A 27,696-nucleotide genomic window follows, 5' to 3' on the forward strand; every position below is an offset into this window, starting at 1 on the left:
AATTATCATGGAAATAAACTTCTAGGCATATCTGTGTGTGAGTTTCTAGATTATATTAATTAAGTTGGGAAGACCCACCTCAAATATGTGTGGCACCATTCCAAAAACTGGGATTCTTCAATAAGTAAAAAGTAGAAAGTGAGCTGAATACCTTCATTCAACTCTTTCTGATTACTAACTAAGGATGGAGTGTGACCAGCTGCCTCATGCTACTGTTGCAATAACAGACTATACTCTCAAACTGCAAGCCAGAATCATTTAAACTATTTCTTAGGTATTTTGTTATTGCAATAAATAAACTAACTAACATAGAAGTTATACTTTAGAAATTGGTATACATCAAATTTTCCAAGAAATTTAAAAATAAAATGATAAAGTCTAGCAATCTGTAAAACTGGTGAGAAAAACAGTTTCTTTCCTTGAGCCAGAAGGATCTTGGTTGATTTGTTTGCTTGCTTGTTTTTGATTCATTGCATAGTTTGTGCTTCAGGGTGCCATTTGGTGGAGCTGGAAAGGTGATAAAAAGGATAGAAGACAGGAGGATATTGAAGGTGTACTTGTGAGAGGGTCATGAGATACGACTCACAGGTAGTAGGACAGGTCTTAGAGTGCTCAGATATTGAGCCCAGACATGGGAGGGAGAAAGCACACAAGTCCCCAGGTCTAGGTAGGAGGAGCTAGGGTAGGAGGGGATAGGCTAATGAGAATGTGTGATGTCTCTTCTAAAGAATACATTGTTCACAGAGGAAGACAGCAAAGTCATCTTCTGAGAGGGCAGATGTCTTTGTACCTGTTGCTGACCAGCAAAGAAAAGAGCATTTTAAGTGATAAATGATAAATGGAGAGAACACATATGAATGGATTAAACTCACCTATGTAAATGGGTGGTTGCTAAGCTGATGAACATTCTCTTTAGGTTTTGGTCAAAGAGGGCTCATCTAGGTTTGGCTGGACTTTATTGGGATCTGCCCTACCATGCCTTTGGCTCTATACAGAGTCACTAATCTTTCAGAGAAGCCTATCACACTCTGTTTTCTCTGAAAGCTATGTCTTTGCTCATATGAACTGTCTAAGAACCTTCTCTATCCAGTCAGCCCTTCCTTGTCTTCAAGACCCAGTTTGCATTAGGAAGGAAGTAGTGATGTGTAGAGGAGACCTGTGCCTTCTTCCCAAGGGCCTCCACATCATCTGTTCCCTCCTCTGTACCCACCTGTACTCTGTGCCCACTTCCTGTACCGTCTTCTGTACTTTCCTCTTTGCATGAATCCCTTCATAACTCAATCTGGTTAAGACCTGATTAAACTTGAGCACAACGAGAATTGACAGTGCTTCCTCTCCCTCTCCAGTAGTTTGTGATGGATTAGCTCTAGTTGGGGATTCACAAATTTGCGTTTCCAGCTGTTTCCTGGGTTATGACAGTGCCAGTGAGAAGAAGAAGCATGGCTTGGGCCTGGCCTGGTGTCCAGGGCAACTCTACACTACAGTATGTGCCTGGGCTCAGGAGCTCAGACATGTTTGATGGAGAAGCCTTGGCATGTAGGCTGAGTGGAAAAATGAGACGTGAAATACCTGAATGGAAAGCTCTGGCCCCTCTCGGCTAATCTTCACCTGATGCACCCTTCTGTTGGCCAAGTTCTCTGTGCTGATGGTGAACACATGACTTTCTTCCTTGTTTAGCCGATAGCGAACTTGTAAACTTCCTTGAAAGCAAAGAAGTGGGGAAGGATTAGAACTAAGAATAGCAAGCACAACATAGAAAGATGTGATTAAATTGTTCATGAATTGGTCATTTTGTTTCTGTTTCCTGAGTCTCAACGACTCAGTATTAAACTTTTGTAAAATCAATATGTTCATCAGAGTTGAAATACAAACTTCTGAATATAGCTACTAAATAAAGTGAGTGCGTCTCTGTATTGATCTTTTTGTTGTTTTCTGTATGTGCCATTTTAAATTAAAATTCTAGTTTGAGATCAGCATGGTGGTGTAGACTTGTAATTTCAGCACTTTGGAGGCTGAGACAGGAGAATCAGGGTTACAGGCCAGCTGGACTACAGAGTAACCCTGCCTCAAAAAGGCAACTAGAAGAAATAGAACAGGGAGAGAGGGGAGGAAAGAAAGGAAATGACAGAGGAAGAGGGGAGGAGAAGAGAGGAAGTAAGAGGTCCACTTTGACAAGCACATCCACAGACCAGTTTTGTAATTGGAATGTGAGATCATGAGCGTGACTCGATTATTGTCATGACACGATTATCTCGGAATCATCTTCCTCCTTCTGAGCTTGAGAAGAAGGAAACCTACCCTTTCCTACCCACTGATGTGTAATACAATGTTTCAGTTTTAGTGTGATCTGACTAAGGTGTAGTGACCAACCTAATCCTTCATGGCCCCTTGGGAAATTCAAATTTTACCAGAGGAGTGTATTTCAAGCGACTGTTCACTATCCATGAGTTCAGGAAATCAATCTGCTGAATCTCAACCTCAAAGGCTACAAAATGCATGGAAACTAAAGGGAATTTAAGAGAGTCTGGAAACACTTATGAAGGAGGGAGAGAAGAGGATGGAGTGGCTGAGGAAGACAAACATTTCAGCATAAGCAGAATGGCTACTTCAGGGTGAATATCCTTTGTCAATCTGAAAGCAACTCTATGTGCCATGGCAGGCAAATGTTCACTGGCTTCTTTATCCCAGGCATGTCTTCCCATTTCACCTCTCCAACATGGCTAGTGAGTGGCCCAGGTTGCTCTGTCTACTCTGAGGATTCACGTGTACTGTACAGTTGGACTCTTCCTCAGACACCAGAAGCTCTCTCCTTGAGTACACACGAGAGCACACCATGCTGAGAACAGAGTACAGTATCATACTCTGAGGGGCATTAAGGAGAAAATACATTTACTCAAATTTGGGCCATGTATGATTCTGGTCCATCCCTTTACATCTTCCCATTTCTGTGACCTGCCTCGACCGACTCATTTTCCCATTGCCAACAATCATAGGAAAACAACAGGGATTGTGTTGAAGATGGATATTCTTAGTCATCATGCCAGTGTTTGAATCCTCTTTTCCTTTCTCTGCTTCTTTCTGTGTTTGTTAATATTCATTGTCTCTCTCTTCCCTAGGGTTCTCTATCACCACAGTCCTCCCTCAGGCCTACACAATGGTAAACACTTTAGGTTTACAGTCCCAGAGGTAGCAAACTGTCACAGGGAATGCACTGTCAATATAACAAACTGAAGAATTGGCCAAGTGCCAGGTCAGAAGTGCATTGAGAGCAATGCATCATGTGCATTTATCTCCCACTTGGTCTCATTTTTCTCTCTAGCCTACATTAGCAGTGCTGTGCATAAATGGGATACTTCCTCTGCATGAATATGGGCAGAGATTTTCTGTTTACAATATGGAAATTAAAAATAAAAGTGATTTTTGAGATGCAGTTATCGCCTCCTCTCTAAATATGTTCCTGAAATCAGCATTTGTAATAGAATGCACTCTGGTCACCAGCAAGTACCACATAAAATTTTAGTGGGTTCTTTTAATGTTGATACACTCAAATTATATCTATCCTCTTTTTTTCTTCCATTTTTATACCTTTGAGCCAAATCTATACCTTTATTCCCCTCTGTGTGTGAGAACCCCACAAAGTTATCATCAATACTACTTAGAAAAGTAATAGTGATGTCTGGTGAGATGTCTCAGCAGGTAATGGTGGTTGACTACCTGTGTTCCATCGCTGGGTCCCACACATAAGGAGAGAATTGACTCTCAAAAGTTGTTTTCTGACTTCTACATGCATGGCATGGCACAATAAATACTCATACAGAGACACACAGTGAATATATTAATATGATAAAAAGTATGAAATTGAAAATAATAGTGTAACACTTATACTAAAAACAAACAAACAAACAAAACCCTAGAACAAAACATGGTGATGAGGATCCTTCTTCAAAAGAATCACATTTACATTCTAAAATATAATTTCGTCAAACTGGACAGAATTACATTGCTTGCCTTAATAAGCAAATTCATCATGATTGAGTTCCTGCCTTCCATGTTCATCTAGGAAGTTCTTTCCTTTTTCCCCTTAATTTTATAGATATAAAAAAAATGAAAGTTTTGGAAATTGAAGAACTCCTTAAAATATTTACTTAATAATTTTTAGAGTCAGGTGTAGAATCTACATCTTAGTTTCAACACTCAATGGTTTTCTTTAGAATGCAATAGTCCTCAATAGCCAGCCATCCCTTTCCAGAGGAGCCTTCAGTGAGGAGATGTTTTCACATTAGGCTCCTTCCTCCTTGACCTTCAGAATTCATCATAATGTTTCCATTGGGAAACTACGTAGATTCTTTAAGCTCATAGACCTGTCTATCTTTACCCTAGCATACACTGTGGTATATAGATTTTAATCTGCATATTCTGTAGAGGTCAGAACATAGTTTTGGTGCTTGTGTGTGTGTGTGTGTGTGTGTGTGTGTGTGTGTGTGTGTGTGTGTGTGTGATGTTTATTTGTATGCATATGTAGTGTGCATATAAACCACTGTGCATATCGATTTGTGCACCTGTACAGGCTTAAGGACTAGACTAAGAGTCTTCCTTGGTTTATCTCCACCTACTTTTTTGCCTTAAAAAGATGCTAGCCATTGTGTTTAATTCCCAGTCTAATCCAGTAGGATTTCATCTTAACTAAGTATTCATATTCTATTTCTGAATATCATTCTGAATTCTGTAAAGATGTTAAACTGGCTTGAAAAGTTTAAAAGTTAGATTTACTATCAATATAATTAAGTATTTTTGATTACTGAAATTTGCTTCAGGATCTGTCATAACTATTGTTTTCATCCTTTTTTATTCAGTCATTGAAGTTATCGAGACTAAGGTTATAGCTCAGTGATGGAGTACTGTGGTTAACACTCACAAGGCCATGTTATCTCTGGCATGGCAAAAACAGCAACCACAACAGAAAAAGCAAAATCATATATGTATTATTATTTTATACCAAATTCAAATAGAAGGGAATTAAAATCTGTGAAACAAATTTTAACATGTGAACATTAGTCATTTTATAGAGCTCTTTTCTTACATTTAATTATGAATTACATTACAATTTAAGTTTCATCATGCTTTCCTCCCCTTAGGTCCCACCATAACAACACAAACCATGGTTTAGAAGCCTTGAGATCAATGCATACAATAATGCCACTCTGGTTTCACAAAACAGACCAGAAACAATACACCTACCTTGAGAAACTGCATAAGCCCATTCTTAAGCTAAACCCATTTTCCAGGGCTTGTATTCACACTGGCTAGTACAAGTGATGGTTGGATGCAGTGATATAGTTACAAAAATCTAGAAGACTCATAAATTCTTTTAAAAAAATGCATAGATTGGAAGAACTACTATCATAAAATGTTCATTCTGCTCAAGGCAAATTACGATTGACTAAAATATGTATCAAAATTCTAGTCACAATATTTAATAAAATAGATTCCTAAATTTATATGGAACTGAAAAGACCCTGAAGGATAAAAAGAATTTTGAGAAACAAAAACAACACAAAAGACCCTAAGGAGTAAACAGAATTTTGAAAAACAAAAATAAAACTATCATGGGTGTAAAATAATATGGAAAATCAATAGTATTCACAAAAGAATGGTGCTGGTGTAGAATTAAACATCTAGATCTATGTAACAGAATAAAGAGATCATAGATAAATATACACACATGAAGAAAAATACCCAATGATTAAAATATTTTTGTTTTTTTCTTGAGCATTTCATAGATGTATTCTGATCATGCCCACCCCACACTGACTCGTATAACTCTTCACAGACTAAGTCTTGACAAATCTAAAAGAATACATAAAGGGACATGAACTGCCTCTTTAGTAAATAAAAATGAAAGAAATAATGAAGCTCCCACAAAAGAACAAAGTGAGATATCTTTTAGAACATATTAGAAGCTGACCTAGAACATGCTAAAAGCTAAACTTAATGATCTAAACCTAAAAAACTTTTAGAGAAAAAAAATGAAAACATTTCTTAAAACTATGAATTCAAAATTAAAGTTTATAATAGTCAGAAGATAGGTGGACTGCATCAAATGGATATGCTTCTTGGCTTCCTAGGGCCAGGTCCAGCCAGATGGTCAGCTATGACAGTCACTGCTGAGCAAGCCTGAAGAGTTCAAGCTCCAGAACCCACAGGGGAAGGAGAGAACACACTCTCAAATGCTGTCCTCTCATTGCTCGAGTTCACCTTGGCACAGGCACTTACACTTAATACATACTTCATGGACCCACATATAAACAAATAATACATGAATTGAATATCATTTTTAAAGCTCATGTACAGTATACAGAATAACCAATATAAGAAAATGGTGACCAACAGAACCAGAAAAAAAAAAACCCACCTCAAAACAGATTATATAGCAAAGAGTCTACAAACATCCAAATACATAAAGATTTTACTACTCAGCAGCCATACAAAACACACAATCTGGATGAAATGGACACATCCTGAATGGATATTTTCAAAGAAAACACACACTGTCTAAAGGGAATAAACAGTACTCAACCAGTTGGCAGTAGTGGCATGCGCCTTTAATCACAGCCTATGTGAGGTAGAGGCAGGTGGATCACTGTGCGTTTGATGCCAGCCTGGTCTACAAAGTGAGATCCTGAACAGCCAGTGCTGCTGCACACAGAAACCTTCTCTGAAAAAAAAAAAAAAAAAAAAAAAAAAAAAAAAAACCAGAAAACCTCAAAATGCTTAACCCTCATCAAAAAGTGTGAATCTAACCCATTCTGAGATATGATCTTTCACTCACTGGCACAGGCATTACTGAAATGAAAAGAGATCACAAAAGTTTGCAAGACAATGAAGAAAGAGGAACTCCTACAAACTTTGCATGAAATATACATCATATAGTCTTTTGGAAAATAAGGTGGGTGCTTCTGTATTAGTGTTTAAAATATGGGTGTAATGAGCTGGCTCAATCAATAAAGGTGCTTGCTGTTAAGGTAGAAGAACTGAGTTTGATCCCCAGGAAACATGGGGTAGATAGAGAAACTGATTCATCCAAGTTGTCCTCTGACTGTCATAGCATGTACAGACACACACACACACACATACACACACACACACACACATGCACACACAGAGGCATCAAATAAATACACATACAAAAAATAAATGTATTGAAATTTTTTGAATGCAATTACCATGTGATTCAGCTATTTAATATATATTATATTTTATATATTATATATTCATATGTTATACATATAAAATGGGAATAAAATGAGGATTTCAAAGAGATACCTGCCTCCCATGTGCCTTTTTGCATGAGAGACATACTCCAAATATTAAACTAAGCCCTTGAAGTCTGCCGAGGCATGACTGAAGGAAATGTGGCTTATGTATACAGTATCTTGTAGAAAAAGGACAACTTTCCATTTGTCACATGGATGTGCCTGGGTGCATTCTGAGAAGTGGAACAGTCCAGACACAGAAAGACTGCACAGGTTCTCACTAACACTGGACTCTGAAAATGTCGATCCCATAGACTCGCTGAAGAGAGAGGCGGTAAGTACAGGCTGAGACAGAGAAGAAGATCAAAGAGCACATTCCTCCAGCTATAGGAAGAAGAACAAGTTTTGGGGAGATAATAATATATAATATATGGAACTGTTAATTTTTTCTATACATATATTTAATCATCAAAAATAAATAACTACTGTGCCAGAAATCCCATCTAAGTACTAAGGAATCTGGATGCAGACATCCATGGCTAGGCCCTGGGTGGAGCGCTGGGAGTCTAATTAGCGAGAAAGAGGAGCGTTTATATGAGCGAGAATTGTTGAAACCAAGGTTGGATAAAGCACAGGGACAAATAGCCAAACGAATGGAAACACATGAACTATGAACCAAAGGCTGAGGGGCCTCCAACTGGATCAGGCCCTCTGAATAGGTGAGACAGTTGATTGGCTTGATCTGTTTGGGAGGCATCTAGGCAGTGGTACCAGGTCCTGGGCTCACTGCATGAGATAGCTGTTTGAAACCTGGGACTTATACAGGGACGCTTAGCTCAATCTGTGAGGAGGGGACTGGACCTGCCTGGACTGAGTCTATCAGGTCGATCTCAATCCTCGGGGGTGGCCTTGATCTGAAGGTGGTGGGAAAGGGGGGTGGGCTGGGGGGAAGGGGAGGGGGGCAGGAAGGGGAAGAACAAGGAAATCTGTGGCTGTTATGTAGAACTGAATAGTATTGTAAAATAAAATAAATTAAAATAAAAAAGATTTGGATAAATAAATAAATAAATAAATAAATAAATAACCACAATAAAAAGCCTCTAGTTTAGAATAAGGACATGAGTAAACAGCCAAATTTCCCAAGGAAGTTTTTTTGTATAAACTCATAACCTGATAATATGATGAAAATCTTATAAGTCCCCCCTAATGACAATTAGGATTTCAGCTCTAGACACCGCCACTCACCCACTAGAATAAAATGAATACAAAGGCACAAACCCCTCTCTCCGTCTGTGTGGTTTCTATGGTGGATAAGAGTTCCAAGAGGGAGGGTGACAGTCATTAGGAAGCCTACCTAAGCACTGGATTTGTATCTACAGACATGGTGTCCATGGGAACAGGGACAATATGCTGAGGTAAACTGTAGTATTATCAAAGGATTGTACTACTTTGAGGCCAGGAACCAAGAAATGTCCCCATCTTACCATGGCCTAGCCACACTCCCTGTGGACAAGGATATTGTGTCTCTCATACAATGATATAGGATGATAACAACTCTTTTTCTTCCCTCTTTTTTAATTAACTAAACTCATTCTTTTTTTTATATCCTAACTGCAGTTTCCCCCCACTCTTCTCCTTGTATTCCCTCCCCCCACCTCCCCTTCCTCTCTTCACCTCCATCATGAGACCACTCCTCCTCTGCTTCTGTTCAGAAAGGGGCAGTCCTCCCATGGGTGTCAACTAAGCATGGCACATCAAGTTCAGGTAAGACTAAGCTCTTCCCCTGGTATTAAGGCTTGGTAAGGAACTCAGTATTAGGAATAGGTTCCCAAAACCTGCCAAAGCATCAGGGACAGGCCCTACTCCAAATGTCAGGAGTCCCACAATTAGACCAAACTATACAACTGTCACACATATGTAGAGGGACTAGGTCGGTCCCATGAAGGCTCCTTAACTGTCAGTCTGTGACTGCCTAGGAACCCAGGTTATGGAACTGTTCATTTAAGTGCATCATTTATTACAGAATCATACTTTATTTCCTCTGCACACACTGAATATTTGTCAACTTAAAGAAGTAAGATGGGGAACAGCAATGATGCCTTAGCACTTACAAGCATGTACTGTTTTCACAGAGCACCTGAGCTCAGTTCCCAACACCCTTGTGAGGCAGCTCACAGCTGCCTGTAACTCTGGTTCCAGGAACCTAATGGCCTTTTCTGGCCTCTAAAGGCCCCTGCACATATATGCACACACACACAGACACACACACACACACACACACACACACACATACACATGCACACACACACATGCACATATACACATGCACAAACACACATGCGCACACACACACACACACACACGCACATGCGCGCGCGCACACACACACACACACACACACACACACACACACACACGCACATGCACACACACACTATTTAAATATAAAGAAACCTTTAAAAATACAGTGAGATTACTCTGCTTTTAAAAAACCTAATATTTGGAAGCTTATTGGCAAACTGTAGTTTGTGGAAATTATAGTCACCTTTGGAGCGAAGGTAAATATTAAGGTTATTTCACACAATTTCTATCTTGCATCAGGGAAGAGCAGGTTAGTTGGAAGAAAATCAGTCACCTAAGAGCTCTTTGAGTATTTCTTCTGAATTAGTAACCTCAGTGCTCTAAGCTTCCTTCATCCACACTGCTCTTATGGCTTTCTTGGGCTCAATTCATTCCTTATTCAAAACAACCTTGAAAATCCTTAGAGGAAGTCATAAGCAGAGCCAAGGCCTCCAGCGAATTCAGTGGATGGGCTCCGGTTTACTTCATTCAGCCGTACTCTAAGCACTTTAATAAGAAACAATTATCTTCTTCTATTTCACTGCTTCTGTTTACGCTAGCACAAAATATCCCACAACCTGTCCTACCTTTAGCTCAAAACGTGTTTGCATAGACCCAAGTCCCATTACTGCAACTAAATGCAGAGCAGTTGCCACTTCCCTGTGGCACCCCATTCCTAGTTATTTCCTCATGTCCTGGTTCACAGAATAGGAGGCTTTCCTGAATGGCAGGAAGATATGCTGAATGATGAAATTAAGAGTTTCTTTAATTTTAATTTCTCCCTTGATAAATAATAGGTTGTAACCGTTGATTTGACACAATCTGAAATGATCTAGAGAGTCTTAATGGAAGAATTCTCTAGATTCTTGGTAGGTAGCCTGAAGGTAGGTCTTGGGGAGTGGGCTGTCTTCATTTTTAATTGATGTGGGAGGACCCAGCCCACTTTGAGTGACACTATTTCTGAGGTAGGGGATCCTGAACTGTATGCATAGGAGAGGAAAAAACAAGCAAGGAAGGAAGCATGCAGGACTGCAGACATTTATTTCTCTCTGTTCTTGACTGTGGATACAATGGGAATAGCTTCCCTCACCTGTCTCTACAGTGATGGGCTGTAATGTAGAAATGTATGCTGCATAAGCCCCTTTCTGCCATAAATTGCTTTCCATCCAGGTGTTAAATCACAGAAAGAGAAATGGAGCTAGAACGCGTGTGAACAAATCCAATCCAGCTCTCTGCTTCACATCTATGCTTTCAGCTCAGTCTTCACCACAGATATATGAGACATGGTCCCATGGGAGAGACTTGGTGATCCTTTATGTGCTTAGAGATCACACTAAGCTACTAAAGATATGTGTTTCTTTCTTTGGAGACCAAATTAGAATTCACTTCCATTAAGAGGAAAACATTTCTCCTATTTGTTTATGATTTATATGATTTGAAGGTAACAGTCATTAGGACTCAATGCAGTAATTAGTCTTTGAAGTAGTCCCAATGAGGCAGCTTTGTTATGCTTTATGATCCCCTTTTCTTTTGTCTATAGACACTCTTCATAACAACACTTAAAACTTTAAAATATTTGGCAGTAATGTTACTCATGTATGCCTTTGAGTACTCTTTGTTTCAATGGCCACAGACAGTGATTGAAAGAATACTGGGTGACCATCTGAGTCTTGTTTCCTCCTTGGTGGAATGCTGCTCAGATGTCCTATTCTCTCTCACAAGGAACTCCCTCCTATGTTCTTATCTCTCTTTGGTCTCGTGCAGGGTTCAGCATGTGCAGGTCATCTATTGACATGTTCCATTCAAGGTGGACATCCCTCTGCATGCACAGTATACAAGAACCAGCTCATAAGCAAGGCACCAGGGTGCAATGGAGACAAAGAGCAGTCATTACAAGGTGGTCAAAAGAAATATTATAAGGAAGCTGATCCAGGTCTGGACAAAGAAATCACAAAAGATGTTTCAGAGTAAAAAATTCTGAGTTGGTGTCTGAAAGACTATGTAAAATTTAGCAACTTGGTAAAAAAAAAAGGCTTAGTTTGTAATGTGCTTGCTAGAAAAAAAAATGAGAACTTTTTTTCTCTTTTATTTGCAGCATCAATGTAAAATCTTGGCACAAGGCACATACCTGCAACCTTAGTGCTAGATGAAGTGGAGACATGTGGATCCCTAGTTAGCTGGCCAACCAGCCTACCCACTCAAAGAGTTTCAATTTATGATAGACCCTGTCTAAGAAAATAAGCATGTGGAAAGGCATAGAAGAAGACACAGACTTCCACTACTGACCTCCAAATCCATACACACATGTGCACATAAACACAGGCATGTACACATGTATAGCACACACCAAGCACACACAAGAAATAGAACTAGAATGTTTTACTAGAGGAAAGAATATGTAAAAATCATTGAAATAAGGATACTTAGCAACAGTTAAGTGGATAAGAGCACTTGTGCAAGCATGGGGACCTGAGTTTGAAACCCTAGCACTCACATAAAATCTGAGTATGGCAATAATTGCGTATAATCAAAGCACAGAAAGGCAGATCTTGGGAGGTCTCTTCAGTCAGTTTTGAGTTCAGTGAGAGACCCTGTATCAAGGGATTAAGGTAGAAAGTGGAAGATAGAGACCCTGTATCAAGGGATTAAGGTAGAAAGTGGAAGAAGAAAACATCAAATGTCTTTCTTCTTTATGTGTGAGTATGAAAGAGTGTAAACACCCCCCCCACATACACACACACAACACCCCATTTGCAAATAACTCTTTCATTGGTACTGGAAAAGGGATCATGTTTGGCTTAGATGGAAGGGATGTCAAGATCTCACCTCTGTCTTGGCCACCATTGTCATACTCATCACACTGAGTTTGAATCTCTGAAGAGTTTGGATGCAGGAAAGTTGGAGCTGCAGTTGTGCAGTGTTATAGAAGAATGATTTACACACAACTGCCTTTTCTAATCAGAAGCCTGTAGTTTTACACAGAGGGATGAGGAGCTTCTCTTTTATCTTTCCATAAGAGTTTGATGGAAAATTAAACAAAACCAAAGAGAGAAAGAAAGGAAAGGAGGGAGGAAGGAAGGGAGGGAGGGAAGGAGGGAGGGAGAGAAGGGAGGGAGGAAGAGAGGGAGGAGGGAGGGTGAGGAAGGGAGTAAGGGGGACAAAGCTAGAGCTATGGAAAGAAGGCAGGGATATTTATGTGTTTGTATGGCAGGTAGGGGTGTATGTAAGGACTAACTGGAAGACAATGCCTAGCACAAATTTGGGATCTGAAATAAAACTGACCAGAGGGACACTATTAATTCAAACTATGAGCTTTGTAAATAGCCATCATTTCATGTCTTCTAACTAGTACTCAGGAGAGTCCACTGTGAGTGGTAGCTCTGAAACATCACCACCACTGTGTTCAGGGAGGTGGTGGGTAGTAACCAACCCACTGCACAATCAGTCCACATGACAAGGAGTTGAACCCTATTCTGATTCTATACCCTTCTCTAAAGCAGCTCAGCATCCAATATGTAGTGGTATCTTGGGAAGCTGTCGTATTTAGGGTTACTATTGCTGTGATGAAACACCAAGACGAAAGGAAAATTGGGGAGGAAATGGCTTATATTTTTTACATTTAATTGAGGTTCCCTCCTCTCAGGTGATATTAGTTTGTGTCAAGTTGACACAAAACTATAATGCAAAATCAACCACTTGCCAGATGAACATACAAATACATCACTGTCACAGCCATATCTGATGGGAACTGCAAAAGTCATAAAGCCAACACAGCTGTTTGACAAAGATCCAGCAAAGCTGACTGAGCTGCATAATGGCTGCCATGCCACTTTTGGTTTTGATCTCTGCCTGTTGCATACTTGGGGGACATTCAATATTTGTATAGTTGGGAATATTGGATCAATTGAAATTTCTTATGAATCATTTATGCCTTCTCCCAGAAGTACTGCTTATAAGCTTCTCCAGGAAAGTCTTGAACATACTACCCCTCCTGCTTATAGGGAGATATCCTAATCTACTTGAAGGTCTCCATTACACCTTGGAGGTTGTGACACACATGAAGAAACCTCTTTATGAAGCTATAAAATATTCTTGAATCATCTGTCCTTGTACTTACTCAGGAAGAAGATATTCAAAACAAAGTAAACTGAAAAAGGTCAATAGGATTTGGTGGGCTAGAGGAGTGAGTCACAGATCAGATTACAAGCCTTTTCCTACCATACACTCAGGCAATTACCTGACTATATGGCAATAAAGTTAGATTGGCTGAAGTTACGTTTGCCCTACACAGAGACTTATATTGATGAGCAAAGAATGATATAGAAGATGATAAAGAATGAGATTCACGATCCTCCTTTCTTAGAAAATGCAAAGCACATGGAGAGCCACTGTGATGTCATATGACCAAAGAGCAACAGAATGCCAGGATCAGACATATAAATGAATTTTGTAAAGATATAAAATGTAAACATTGTATTATGCCAGAATTTGAATAATAACTGCAGCAGCTTTTTCCTGAGGATTTTCCTTGGGCACTCTGACAATTAAGAGTTAATAATAAACTGCTCGGGACATGGAAATCTGTCCTGACTGGTTTGGAGATTTTGTTTTGTATTTTTTTCTAGCATCCTTGAAGCCACAAAAGCTACTAGCCTGAGTACAGGCTGTCGTATGCCTCTAGATTCTTAAAAATTGGGTTATGGGGTTAATGAGTAAAAATGGTTATAAAAAGAGAACTGTTTATCAATGATGATTAAACATTGTATGCTGGCCCTGAGGAAATACTTTCCGGAAGATGTCACCTCAATGATGATAGTCTCTTCTTAATCGTGACTGATTCTTCAGTCCTAGCTGACCAGCATCATTACCCCAACAAACCAAATGCTTCACTTTAGTGGTTTTGTGTTTTGTTAATCAGCCAATTCTTCAGCTCCTGAACCACAGCTTCTTAACTCAAATGGCCTGGAAGAGTCTTGCTTCCCTTTGGAATTTCACAAGCCAGGCCTCCATCATCTGCACTGCTCGCAACCTTCTTATCTCCCAAGCTCCTACAGAACAGCTCACTAAGCTCTCAACACTCAATGGCTTTTCTAGCCTGAAGTGCCAAGATCCTTTCACAATGCTCCCAAAAACATGGTCAGGTCTGTCACAGCAATTTCCCACTCCTGGTACCAACTTGTCTTAGTTAGGGTTACTATTGCCATGATGAAATGCCATGACCAAAAGAAAATTGAAGAGTAAAAGGTTTATTTGACTTATATTTTTACATCTTAGTTCATCATTGAAGGAAACCAGGACAGGAACTCAAATAGGGTAGGATCCTGGAAGCAGGAGCTAAACCAGAAGTCATGGAGGCGTACTTCTTACTGTCTTGCTATTCATGGCTTGCTCAGTCTACTTTCTTCTAGAATCCAGGACCATATCTAACACAGAAGCATTAAAAATATGTTTTCTGGGAAACTATGGAGATGGCTCATGGGTAGAAGTGCTTGCTGAGATGACTTCTGGCTTTTATGCACACACACATACACACACACACACACACACACACACACACACACACACCTCCTGGGTTTAACATGATTTTACTTCTTCAGTGGTATGAAAGGTGTAGCTTGGTCAGAATAAAATCTACATATCTGGGCCTTGGATCTTCTCAGTGTCTGTTAGCACTACAATAGTGTTTTGCCAAGTATGGAGAAGACAAAGTAATTTGAGCTGGCTTCAGGCATTTCCATAAATGAAAATATAAATGATGGTCAATTATAGATGATTTCCTAAACCACTTTCTGAAATCATTAACACACAGAATAACTAGCTCTTAAATAGCTTCAGGCATTTCTCACATGCAGAACATCACATAGCCATACTGTTTTATTGTTGTCATGGAGTCAATTCATTACTGAGCTTCTTGGAGTAAGGGGGAAGGAGAATTGCAGCAAGTTCTGACTCTGAAATCTTACCTATACAGAGGCCAGGACCCCATCCAGGATGTTGTTCTTTTTTGATCCATTATTCTGTCTAATTTATCTTTCCTTGGGAATGGGAACACAGATATGCATCCATCCAGAGAAGGGGGAATTGGGGTCTACAGAGTGCCTGCTGTGTGCCATGCTTGCTCTTTATGTGTCTTTGGCTGATGTAGTGGAGCTCTTGAGATTACCCAGTATGCAGGCTCATGCAATCTGTTTCTTGTTCATCAAAGGACATAATCTTAGTTTCCTGTCCCTGTCCCTAAGAAGAATAGCTTTTTTCCAGAATTAGAACTGTGGTGGCATAATAATTTGCACTCACTATTAGTATTATCTTTAAAGCTAAAGCTAGTGAAATGTTTAGTGGCTCAGTGCTTGCCAGTCAAGCAGATGACCTCAGCTTAATCCCATTAACACTAAGTTTATAAAACTATCATGGATGTAGGTATATGAGAAGACAGGAGGGCATCCCCTCTGGTCTGAGCTAGGAAAGAAATAAGAAATGAAATCTAGGATAATTTCTACTTACCTCCTTAGACCTTCTTGAGTGAGTGGTATGTAAAAGGAAGTAGAGCATATCACCTCAGGCTTTTGCTAGTATGTGCTTATGCAGCATGCCCTTTGCTTAGATTTGTATGGCTTAACCTCCAAAGAAAGAGGGGCATGCCCAATATGCATTGAGAGATGTGCCAAGGATTCCCATTCTCTAAAGGTATGGTAAATACCAAGGGACATGCTTACAGAACTAAAAACAAGAAAAAAAATCATCAATAATATCCCTTGAAGAGAAAAAATAGAGATGATACAATTAATGTAACTGATTATATCTATCCTTCATGTTGTAAAATTATAAATTAGGCCAAAAATGGTAGATTCATAGTCTGTGAGTGGTGCCATGTTATTGAGCTGTGATATGACACGCAGTCTATATTAAGAGCCAACATATGCCTACGGAATAGACAGTGTGCCTTCCTTTGGTTTATGATGCATTTCCAGAGTCAGGTGCTCTGCTCTGCATTCATAAAGAATTTATATACCAGGAAAGATGGATGAAAGGAAGGAACGGAGAAAAAGGCAGAAGGAGGGAGAGAGAGAAGGAGGGAGGGAGGGAGGGAGGAAGAGAAGGAGGGAGGAAGGGAGGGAAGGAGGAAGGGACAGAGGGAGGGAGACTGTATGTATTAATCCAGCCAGTAAGGGAGTGTCATGGTCCATAGGAAGTTCTTAGGAAGATACAGAGGATGCAGAGGGGTTAGTAACAATCCTGAAATGCCCAAGTGAGTGTGTGCTCTTCACATGAAACATCCTTTCTCTAGCAATTTCTCCTGTATCTAAGCAAATTTACACTCCTGTATCATGTCAGCTAACACAGGCTCTCAAAATAACTAGGCTCTAAGCAGAGTGCCAAGAGCATGGTAGGAATTTATGCCTGCCATATGGAAGTCAATGACAGGCTGACTACTGCCACATTGTATGGGTCACACATTAACTAATCTTCACTCTTCTACCCAGATACTGTGTGACTCCTATTCTATAGCCTAATTTGCATATAGCCCTCTTTCTTATCTGTGACACAAAGCCTGAATTCCATATGAACTCAGGCTACTTCCTGATGGTGTAAGACCTCCCCGTTGTCAGTCCTTGTTAAGTGCACACCTTGCTTTGTGTGGGAGGCTTAATGCTTACTTCATAGTCAGACCCTACTGCTTGCAGCTGGGTTAATAAATCTCTTCTCTGACAGATGATTGAACTCGGTGCCTCTCTCTTTATATCCTGTCCATCTTTAACCCTAACACATCAGGCCTGTGGTACTATCACTGTACTGTGAAGAAGCCTTCCAACCAATTACATAATAATATCTAGTCTGTGACCTATATTTTCATGTTATGTATGAATTTGTCTCTTGGCTCTACTTTTAGAAAGGCCCTTCTGGATTCCTGTATTATATCTATCAGAAATCACAGACAAAACATTTATCTCTGACTATGCCTTGCACATAGTAGGTGCTGCTTAAATACCTACTTGATTAATTAACAACTTGAGAGAATCTAAAATCACCTAGGAGACATACCTCTGGGTCTGTCTATGAGGGAGCTACTAGAATTAAGACAGGGAGATATATCTTAATCATTATCAGCACCATTTCAGAGCTAGTGTCTCAATTTAAGTAAATGTAGAAAGAGGACTGAACACTCACTCATAAAAACGCTCCTCTTTCTCGCCAATTGGACTCCTGGAGCTCCACCCAGGGCCTGGCCATGGATCTCTGCATCCAGTTCCCTTAGTCATTGGATGGGGTTTCCAGCATGACAATTAGGGTGTTTGGCCATCCTATCACCATAGTAGGTCAGTTCAGGCTTTCTCTCGACCATTGCCAGTAGTCTATTGTAGAGGTATCTTTGTGGATTTCTGTGGGCCTCTCTACACTTTGCTTCTTCCTATTCTCATGTGGTCTTCATTTGTCATGGTCTTTTATTCCTTGTTCTCCCTCTCTGTTCTTGATCCAGCTGGGATCTCCCGCTCCCCTAAGCTCTCTTTCCCTCGACCCTTGCCCTTCATTACTCCCACTCATGTCCATGCTGTTCATGTAGATCTCATCCATTTCTCTGTCATTGGGTGATCCCTGTGTCTTTCTTAGGGGCCTGTTTTCTAGGTAGCCTCCCTGGAGTTGTGCATAGCAGTCTAGTCATCTTTGTTTTACATCTAGTATCCTCCTATGAGTGAGTACATACCATGTTTATCTTTCTGAGTCTGGGTTACCTCACTCAGGATGATTTTTTCTAGATCCATCCATTTGCCTGCAAACCTCATGATGTCATTGTTTTTCTCTGCTGAGTAGTATTCCATTGTGTATATATACCACATTTTATTTATCCATTCTTCAGTTGAAGGGCAACAAACTAGAATTGTTGAGACCAAAGTTGGATAAAGCACAGGGACAAATAGCCAAACGAATGGAAACACATTAACTATGAACCAATAGCTGAGAAGCCCCCCAAATGGATCAGGCCCTTTGGATAAGTGAGAGAGTTGATTAGCTTGATCTGTTTGGGAGACATCCAGGCAGTGGGACCAGGTCCTGTACTCAGTGCATGAGTTGGCTGTTTGAAACCTGGGTCTTATACAGGGACACTTGGCTCAGTCTGGGAGGAGGGGACTGGACTTGTCTGGACTGAATCTACCAGGTTGAACTCAATCCTCAGGGGAGTCTTTGCCCTGGAGGAGATGGGAATGGGGGGTGGCCTGGGGGGAAGGCAGGGTGGGGGCAGGAGGGGAGGAGAACAAGAGAATCCGTGGCTGAAATGTAAAATTAAATTAAATTATAAAATTAAAAAAAACAAGAGCAATAAATATTCATTAAAATGAAAATCAAAAAAAAGAAAGAAAGAAAGAAAGGAAGAAAGAAAGAAAGGAAGGAAGAAAGAAAGAAAGAAAGAAAGAAAGAAAGAAAGAAAGAAAGAAAGAAAGAAAGAAAGAAAGAAAGAAAGAAAGAGGACTGAGCACCAGCATTCCTTCTTCCATCTGTGGATTCAATGTGACCATCTGCCCTCATGTCAACCTGACCTTCCAAACATGATAGACTGTACCCTAAAATTATGAAGCAAAATAAACCTTTACTTCCTTAAATTACTTAGTTGGACATTTTATCATAGTACTGAGAAAAGTAAGGAATGTACCTACAAAATGAAATAATTCATTTCTGTGATGAAGGACTTTGAACATTCCTAGAACTGTGGATTTACTATAGTAGGAGTTTGAGGATTTAGTGATGATTCTAGTTGTAAGGGGAATTCATTATTTCTCTGGATTCAATCACCTGAAGGAACAAGCAATGTTGGAGGGTTGTTTTGGCCCAGAAAACAGGATTTTAAGGAATATGCTTTATTATGTATGGAAAGGCCTGGCAACTAGGGTGGTTCTACCATTAGTGCCTGGAGTGGGAGGTAGCTGCTAGAATTAAGAATTATGTATGGATTTGTCTCTTAGCTCTATTTTCAGGAAGTCTCTTCTGGAGTCCTGTATTCAATCTACCTGAAAGCCCCATCTTTATAGATTAATCATTTACACCTTAGCAGGTCAGGGAGTTCTTTCAGCTCTTCATACCTCAGCAGGTCAAAACAAAGAAAGGAGTAGAAGAAGCACTACCAAGGTGTAAGACACAGGTCCTTCCCCTTTTGCCCACATTCCCCAGCTGGGCTCACCATCCTAACAGTTTTATACCCTCCCAAAGCATCAGCCTGGCACTAAGTGTTCAAAAACATGTGCCAATTGATGGCATTTCAGATTCAAGCTATAACATTTCCCCCCAAACCCAGAGGTTAATGATTATCTCACAATATAAAATCACAAGTCCAATTTTAAAAGTCTCAATAGAATCTTAAGAGTTATAGTAGTCCAAAATCTCTATTAAGACTAAAGGTAATCTCTTAAATTAAAGCCACCATTGAATAATAAAATAAAATAAAAATCAAGTTACATACTTCTAATATACAGTGTCAGGGGATAAATATTCACATTAAAAGTGGGAAGAATGAGAGGCTAGTAAGGAAAAATGGGAAAAATTAGCCTGAACCCCAATAGAGCCAAAGCAGAACTCTACAGCACCTCAGGTAGAGGAAACATGGCTGGGGAAATTCCATAATTCTGTAGTTTGTCAAGGTAGGAAAGCATAATGACTGGGATGCTGCACGATTGTACAGTTCCTCACAGGAAGGAAGCAAGTGGCAGGAGAAGCTCCATCTATAGTGGCTGGAACATAAATCAGCAACTCTTCACACTGCAATACATCAGGAGCAAGAAACAGGACCTGCATTAAGGTTAAGATGTAACATTCAAAGAACTCCCCTGGAAGCCTAGGCCCTAGCTCCCGAAGGTTCCATGACATTCCCAAATAGCACTGAGAAGATTATGCATTCTCACACATAAACCTGTGTTAGACATTGCACAGCAGGGGATATTTTAAGATTCATTTTAGAAAATTTTAAAATCAGTTCTTCAGTTTCAGTAAAAAGATATTCTAGGATAGATGGGAATAGTAAATGATAAAATAAAAAAATATAGGAGAACTCAGGAAAGACAGGATGAGAAAAATACTTCATTTAGACAGGATGTGCTGGCAGATGGTATTCATGAAGACAAATGAAACAGCCTTAACTCTAGATGGTATATCCAGGGGTATCATGGACCTAAATGGTCTGTAGGCCTCTCTCACAGTACTCAGTCTCCTTGTCCATGGTAACTGGACCTTCTCTCAGCTTCTTCCAGCTCCTACTTGTAGGAGACATTTTCACAAGTCATTTCCTTTGCTGGAATCAACTGCTCCCAAATCAGCAAACAAATCTACCATCAGATCTCAGCTGAAACATTTCTCCTCTAGAAAATCTTCTTTGCCTGCATCCTTGCCCTCCTCCATCTTGAAAAAGGCTCACATAGTATTAAAAAGGTAATAAAGTGTTGTGTGTTCTCTCATTTGAGTGAGGCTTTTCACAAAATTAAATTATGCTTCTACTAGGGTATATATTTTATTAAAATGTGATCCTTCCACTGCAGCATGAGCTCTAGGAGAACCAAGATTATGACTCTTGCATTCATCTTGGTTTCTTCTGTATTGCTTAGTACTTAATAAATTTCAGCTGAGATCATTAATACAATGTGAAAGAGGAAACCAAAAGGTTTTACCACAAGGACTAAAGCAACCTCATTTTGCATAGAATATTATCACTAGTTAAGTAACAGGCAAAGAATGTAAGACTGCGATTTTGGAGAGAAGTGGAGACCAAAAATGCCATTCTAAGAACCATGCACAGGAAACTGCTATAGACAGATGACTGACTTGTGTGATTCATAGGTAGCCACACATAATATAACATTGCACTAAAGTCATGTTTCAAGGTCAACTTCACATTATTTTCCTCCAGGTCATTAAACTAAAGTCTGGCTATGCTATATGTGATCGCAAACCATGGTCTTCCATTAGACATCCCACACTTCTCTAGTAACAGAATGGCTGTAGAGCTCTATGGTATGTTGGTCATGTTCACATCCTCAGCCTGTACACATACTCATCAACATGCTTTTTCTAAGAGGCAAGAAAGAAGAGTAATGGCTTCAGTCAATCAGTTTGGGTCAGATTCCAGGACTTCAAGATACTATCTAGATGGTTGTAGTCAGTCACACAAACGTCCAAGCATATTACCCTCTGGGTACAAAATGAAGATATAGTTCATAAAATTGTACAGAATGAAGTTATCTGAAATACTTTGAGAATCTGGAACATAACACTAAGAAATGTTAAGTTGCATTGCAATTATCATTTTGATGATTGTGTTTTACACTCTCCGGTGCTATATCTTCAGCAATTCAATAAGGGACCAGGATAAATACTGCATCACCTTCATCACCATTATCACTACATTCACCATCCTCTTTATCTTCATCATCATCAAATAGATGTCTTGGACTTGTTCCTCCATGTCATTTTTTTTCACTGTTAAAATCATCCTGAATGGAGCTCTGTTAATGCTACATCACATTTAAGGGCTCAGTTCACACCATGGGGATTTGGAAAGGAAACAAGTGTAATGCTGCACACAGAGAGGACTGCCTGCAGAGTTTTCCTCATTAGCAATTGCTATGAAGTGGAGTGTGCACAGTTTGCTGGGTAGGCAGAAGCCTAGCAGAATTCTCAAAGACCTAATCTTTTTCCCAAGTTCAGATTTCTGTGTTGTGAGAGGAAACTTTAAAAACAGATGAAATACTGGAGTGTTTTATATAGAAAGAAATCAAAGGTTCATATTTATGTTTTAAAGGAAAAAATGACTAAAAAACACATTTGGTGAATTCTAACTCAATTACATTTGAATTTTATGGTAACCAAAGAATGACCCACATATCTCTTCCCCCCTTTTCTCTGGATAAGGGAGGGACAAAAAATATAGCAAGCTGTGATACAAAGGACATTTTATTTGCATTCATTTCATCTAGAAAATTCCCTGTGCTAGAACAGAGACAGGTCTTTTAGCCACAGTTGGAAATCAAGACAGTGGAGTACTTCAAAAGCAATTCATTATCTCCTAATTATAGAATCCTTGCCCATGCCATAAACTGTCTCTCCCCAATCATCATTATAGCTGATTAATGCAATATGTAATAGCTAAAAGTTATTATAGGATCAGTCACAGTTTTCATACTAAAAGCCGCTTCCTGTCACCTCCATGATCTTAAATCCTCAGTTTACAGGATTATTCCCTCATGTACCCATGCTTCACTTTGGTGAAATTTGCCTGATGATAGTTGACAGTGTTCTTCCCCGGGGAGACTAGGTGTGCTTACTGTTGCCCTTGGGCAGTTGTGGTGCTGTTACTGTTATAATGCTTAGAGAGGCAAACACTTAAGTTGTCAGTGATGGGTGTCTTAGAAAACCAAGGTATTATTTATTGTTTGCAATTAATATTTGTAAAGTGCTTTGAAGTCCCTGGGGAAAGCTGGAATAGAAACACAAGGTGTGTGCATAATTACTAATACTTCAGTGGGGATTACAGCCTCTTCTGGGAAGAGTGTATTTATATATCCACACACAAGATACTTAAATAATTTCTAAACAACCCAGGGCATAGTCTTGCCTGACTGTAGACTGAATACATTTAGAGACTGCTCAAGAACACAGTACAAGCTAATCACAGGTATAACACATTACAAGGTGCTCTCAACCTGAGAGACTACCACAAACTTCCACAATTTATCACAGTGGCACTCTTGTCATATTGAAGGGGAAAGGAACTCTGTGATATTCAAGGACATGCAGGAAGGGTTTGGGTATCATGATGACAAAACTGTACCAGAAATCCTCTCCTGATCATGAAGCAGAATGGAAAAACAAAGTAGCATTTCCAATGGTTTCTTCTACAATTAAGCACATAAAATTCAAGGCATTAGACTTATGCCAGTGATACTCAATCTTCCAAATGCTACGACCCTTTAATACACTTTCTCATTTGTAGTGACCCTGAAACAAAAAAAAATTGTTGCTACTTTATAACTATGCTTTTGCTACTGTTATGAATCATGGTATAAATGTTTTATATACATAATATCTGATATGTGACCCCCAAAACATTTTGACCCACAGGTTGAGAAACACTGACCATATAGATAGATACAATATAAAATATGCAAGGTGGGGGAATTTATTTTAGAGAATGATTTCATTTCCAAATGGTACTGTAAGCTCAATATTTGCCCTGTTCTATTAGTTTCCAGATAATACTAATGATACAATAGTATTTTGTGAGCTTGACAAAGCACCTTGTTAATATTCATTCACTTCAGAACTTCTCATGAGGACTGAAACAGGACTCACCTCCTTAAATCTGTTTTTGGATATTATCTTTCTTATACTCATTGCAACAGTTAACATTGTCAAGTTGACAGGCTCTAGCATTACCTAGGAGAGAAACTCCTACGAAGATCTGCAATGTAGTTTCTAGATTGGGTAAATAGAAGTAGGAAGAGCCATCCTAAAAGTGGTGGCATCATTATGAGATGGGATCCTGGACAAGAAGAAAGTAAGCTGAGCATCAGTATTTATCTCTCTCTGCTTCCCGAGTGCCAATGCTATGTGACCAGACATTTCATGCTCCTGTTTCCATGAGTTCCCACCACGATGGACTATAACCTAAAACTATGAGTCAAAGCAAACTGTTCATTCCTAAAGTTACTTTTGTTAGATATTTTGTCATAGCCATAAGAAAAGTAACTGAGCTGGGCTGTGGTGGCACAGAGTCAGGCAGTAGTGGTGCACACCTTTAATTCCACACTCAGGAGGAAGAGGCAGGCAGATCTCTGTGAGTTTGAGGCCCACCTGGGCTACAGGGTGAGTTCCAGGAAAGGCACAAAGCTACACAGAGAAACCCTGTCTCGACAAACAAGAACAAAAACAAACAAACAAACAAACAAAAAACCAAGAAAAGTAACCAATACAGTCATTTTCTGAAAAAAAAGTTATCATCTGCAGGATCACAGATTTCTTCTTTGTAATTTCACTGTGCTTAAACCCACCTCTGGCTCACCACCACCCACAAAAAACAGTATAGTTCTCTCCCAGAAGATAATAATATCAGTTTCAACTCTTCCTTTTACTCTTTTCTATTTCTACTACAATCTAGTGGGAGCAGAAGTATATTGGCTGAGACATTGAGGTCCTGCCCTTGATGACAATATATATGGTGTGGGTCAAGAGATAGACCCATGAGCTCATTCAGAAAAGAAAGAGTTAAATTGTCCTTGGCTGTATGAATTCTGAAATGTCATTAGCAACTTCTGTTTCTTAGCTAAAAAATGAGGGTTTAATGTTTGCTGCACAGAGATGTTTCTTAAACTTCCACAAAAAGTAAGGAGAGACAGTAGCCTTGTGCCATCCATTATAGATGTTCATTGGATAGTTTTCTTGAGTTTTATTTATTTGTGTGTATGTGTGTACATGAGCATATTAATGTGTGAATGTGAATTTGTGTGTGTGTGTGTGTGTGAGTGCCTGTCTGTCTGTTTTTCTGTATGTGCACATGCAATGTAAAGAGCTTCCCAGCAAATCCTCAACTCTGTGTATCTACCTGTTACTGGTCCCTATTGCTGAGATTACATGTGCATGCCACTATGACTGATTTTTAAAAATGTTGGTTCTGGGGAATTTTATTTAGGTCTTCATGTAGCTAAGGCATTAGATCTAAAGTAAAAAATTTAATGCTTCTGCATAATGGTATGATTGAGAGTATTGAACTATTTTTCTTTATGTGCATATTGACTTATTTTTAACTTCTCTTCGCTTAGTATTTGCTAATTGTGAACTGTCCTAAAGCTACTAATAGGGCTGGGGTGATGACTCAGTGGGTAGAGCATTTGTCTTGCAAGCATGAGGACCAGAGCGCAGATTCCCGGAATCCATGTAAAGCCAGACCACCCATCTGTAACCCCAGAATTCCTATAAACAGGGGGGAAGCAGCAACATGCGACTGTTAGAGGTTTCGGGCCAGCCTGTTCAGTTCATAAAGTCCAGAACTAGAGACCCTCTTTCAAACATGGGGAAAGTGAGGGCCCACACCTGAGACTGTCCTCTAACCTCTGTACCTGCAGTAGAGGAAGGTGTTGGGTAAGACACAGAAGTGTCCACATTCTCCCCGGTAGTCATGGTTTCCCCCGGGCTCCCTCAGCAGGATACCGCACAGCTGCTGTCTGTTACTTACAGATCATGCAGTTGCCAGCCCCTGCTCCTATTGCCATTCAACAAGAAATATCTTCTGACAGCTTACACAGGCTTCTGCTACAGCACCTCTCCTTTATAGCCCGGATATTTAAACACGAGCTACCTCTCTGTATATGAAGCAGCTGGCTACGAAGCTTGTGTCTTAATTAGTATCTTCTCCCTGGGGATTTGTGCTCAGTAAATTCACTCTTCAGAGAAAGTACAGCTGGTGAGATGAAACAAAAGAGCTAATTGTCTACAATTTCATCTTTAGGGGAAACTTGTGAATGTTTATGTATACACATGCCTGTTGGAGGGGCTCGTTGATATCACAGGTATTAGAGGCCAGGTTCTCCTCTGAGCCAATCAGCCCTAAATTATGTTTTGCAGTGGCCATGCAGACAGATTTTAAAGCAGAGTGTCAGCTCCAATGCTATGACATGTACCCCATCTCCACAGACTCTCATGTAGTCCGTTATGGTCTCACACTCAATATATAGCCAAGAGTGACCTTGAGCTTCTGATCTTTCTGCCTCCATATGCCAATTGCTGGGATTAAAGGCATGCACCACCCTGCCTGGTGTATATGGTACTGGGGATGAAACCCAGGACTTCATGTAGGCAAAGCAAGGTCTTACCAACTGAGCCCCAGCCCAAGTTTGATCTGCTTCTTTATTCAGAGAGAGTTTATTTAAAGCCACTTTGCCTCAATTTCCTTCATGGTGGTTTGGGATGATCCTGACAGCATCTGCCACATAAAATTACAAACGTAAACACATAGCAAGTGCTAGGTGACCTTGTTACCTGGTAAGTCATTGTCAATGTGCAAGGCTCATGGCAAGTCCTTCTTAGACAATTCCTAAGCAAATAGTCATATTGTAATACTAGAAAGCCCCTTCTCAGGCACATTCAACTATATATACACAGCTCAGAGAGGACTTAGAGCATTTTTGTTTTGGATTTTTTTTTATTTAAATCTTTTCTTTTTTAAGAAATTGTCTCCTACAGATCAAACTGCCTTCACATTCACCGTGCAGCCGAGGATCACCACAAACTTCAAACTTCTGAGCCTCTACTTCTCCTACAAGTGTCAGGCCTATATGAATGTGCCCCCATGGATGGTTTTATGGGGTCAACCTAGCATAGCCCTCCACCAACAGAGCTACATCCCTGTCCCTCTATTTGTTCTCTGGTTGTCACAGACACTGAATAGAGGGTCATGTGATATTTCAGGATCCATATAAATTATGTCATGTGATATTCAGTATCTGAACACACTGTACCATGTATTATTTCATTTACTCACACATACTGTGCAACTATTAAATCAGCTTATACAAAACATACACCTCATTCATCATTCTTCTAAGATGAAAACTTTTGATATATTTTCTTGTAGCTTTTTGAAAGGCAGATTGTATTGTGATTTGTAGTCACTGTCATGAATGATACACACCTGAACATTTTATTCTTAACTTAGTACTCACTGGCCACTTTAGTCTTTATTGGTTAGTAGTCTTTCCCACTGTTCTATGCCCCTTGCTCTCCCACTATCCAATAAACAATATTCTATTTGTAACTTCCACGAGACTAGCATTTTAGATAAGCAAGATCTTGTGGTTCTTGGTTGGTTAATTTCATTTACTGTGATGGATTTTGATAGTCTACAGAAACTGTATTGGTTATTCTTGTGGATGTGTGTGTGTGTGTGTGTGTGTGTGTGTGTGTGTGTGTGTGTGTATGCACATGGAAAACAGAGGTGGGCAAAGGCTATCTTCCTTGATTGCTTTGCACCTTATGTTTTGCACAGGGTCTTTCACTGCACCTGAAGTTCATGAATTCATTCAGAATGGTGGGCTAGCAACCTCTAAGAGTCTGCCTGCCTCTAGGTCCTAGC

General features: G+C 39.8%; 1 protein-coding gene across 2 annotated transcripts in view; it reads right to left on the reverse strand.

Annotated features, from left to right (window-relative positions):
- Window positions 1–27,696, reverse strand: part of Cntnap5 (contactin associated protein family member 5) — a 1,003,093-nt gene that overhangs the window by 58,503 nt on the left and 916,894 nt on the right. Inside the window, exon 20 of one of the 2 annotated variants that reach the window (XM_037211054.1) lies at window positions 1,570–1,700. The exons of the other annotated variant lie outside the window; for it this stretch is intronic. Within the exon in view, the coding sequence (XP_037066949.1) occupies window positions 1,570–1,700 (131 nt within the window). The remainder of the gene's footprint in view (window positions 1–1,569; window positions 1,701–27,696) is intronic. 2 annotated transcript variants of the gene reach the window in all.

The sequence above is a fragment of the Peromyscus leucopus genome, chromosome 15 (assembly GCF_004664715.2).
Source record: "Peromyscus leucopus breed LL Stock chromosome 15, UCI_PerLeu_2.1, whole genome shotgun sequence".
NCBI lineage: Eukaryota > Metazoa > Chordata > Mammalia > Rodentia > Cricetidae > Peromyscus > Peromyscus leucopus.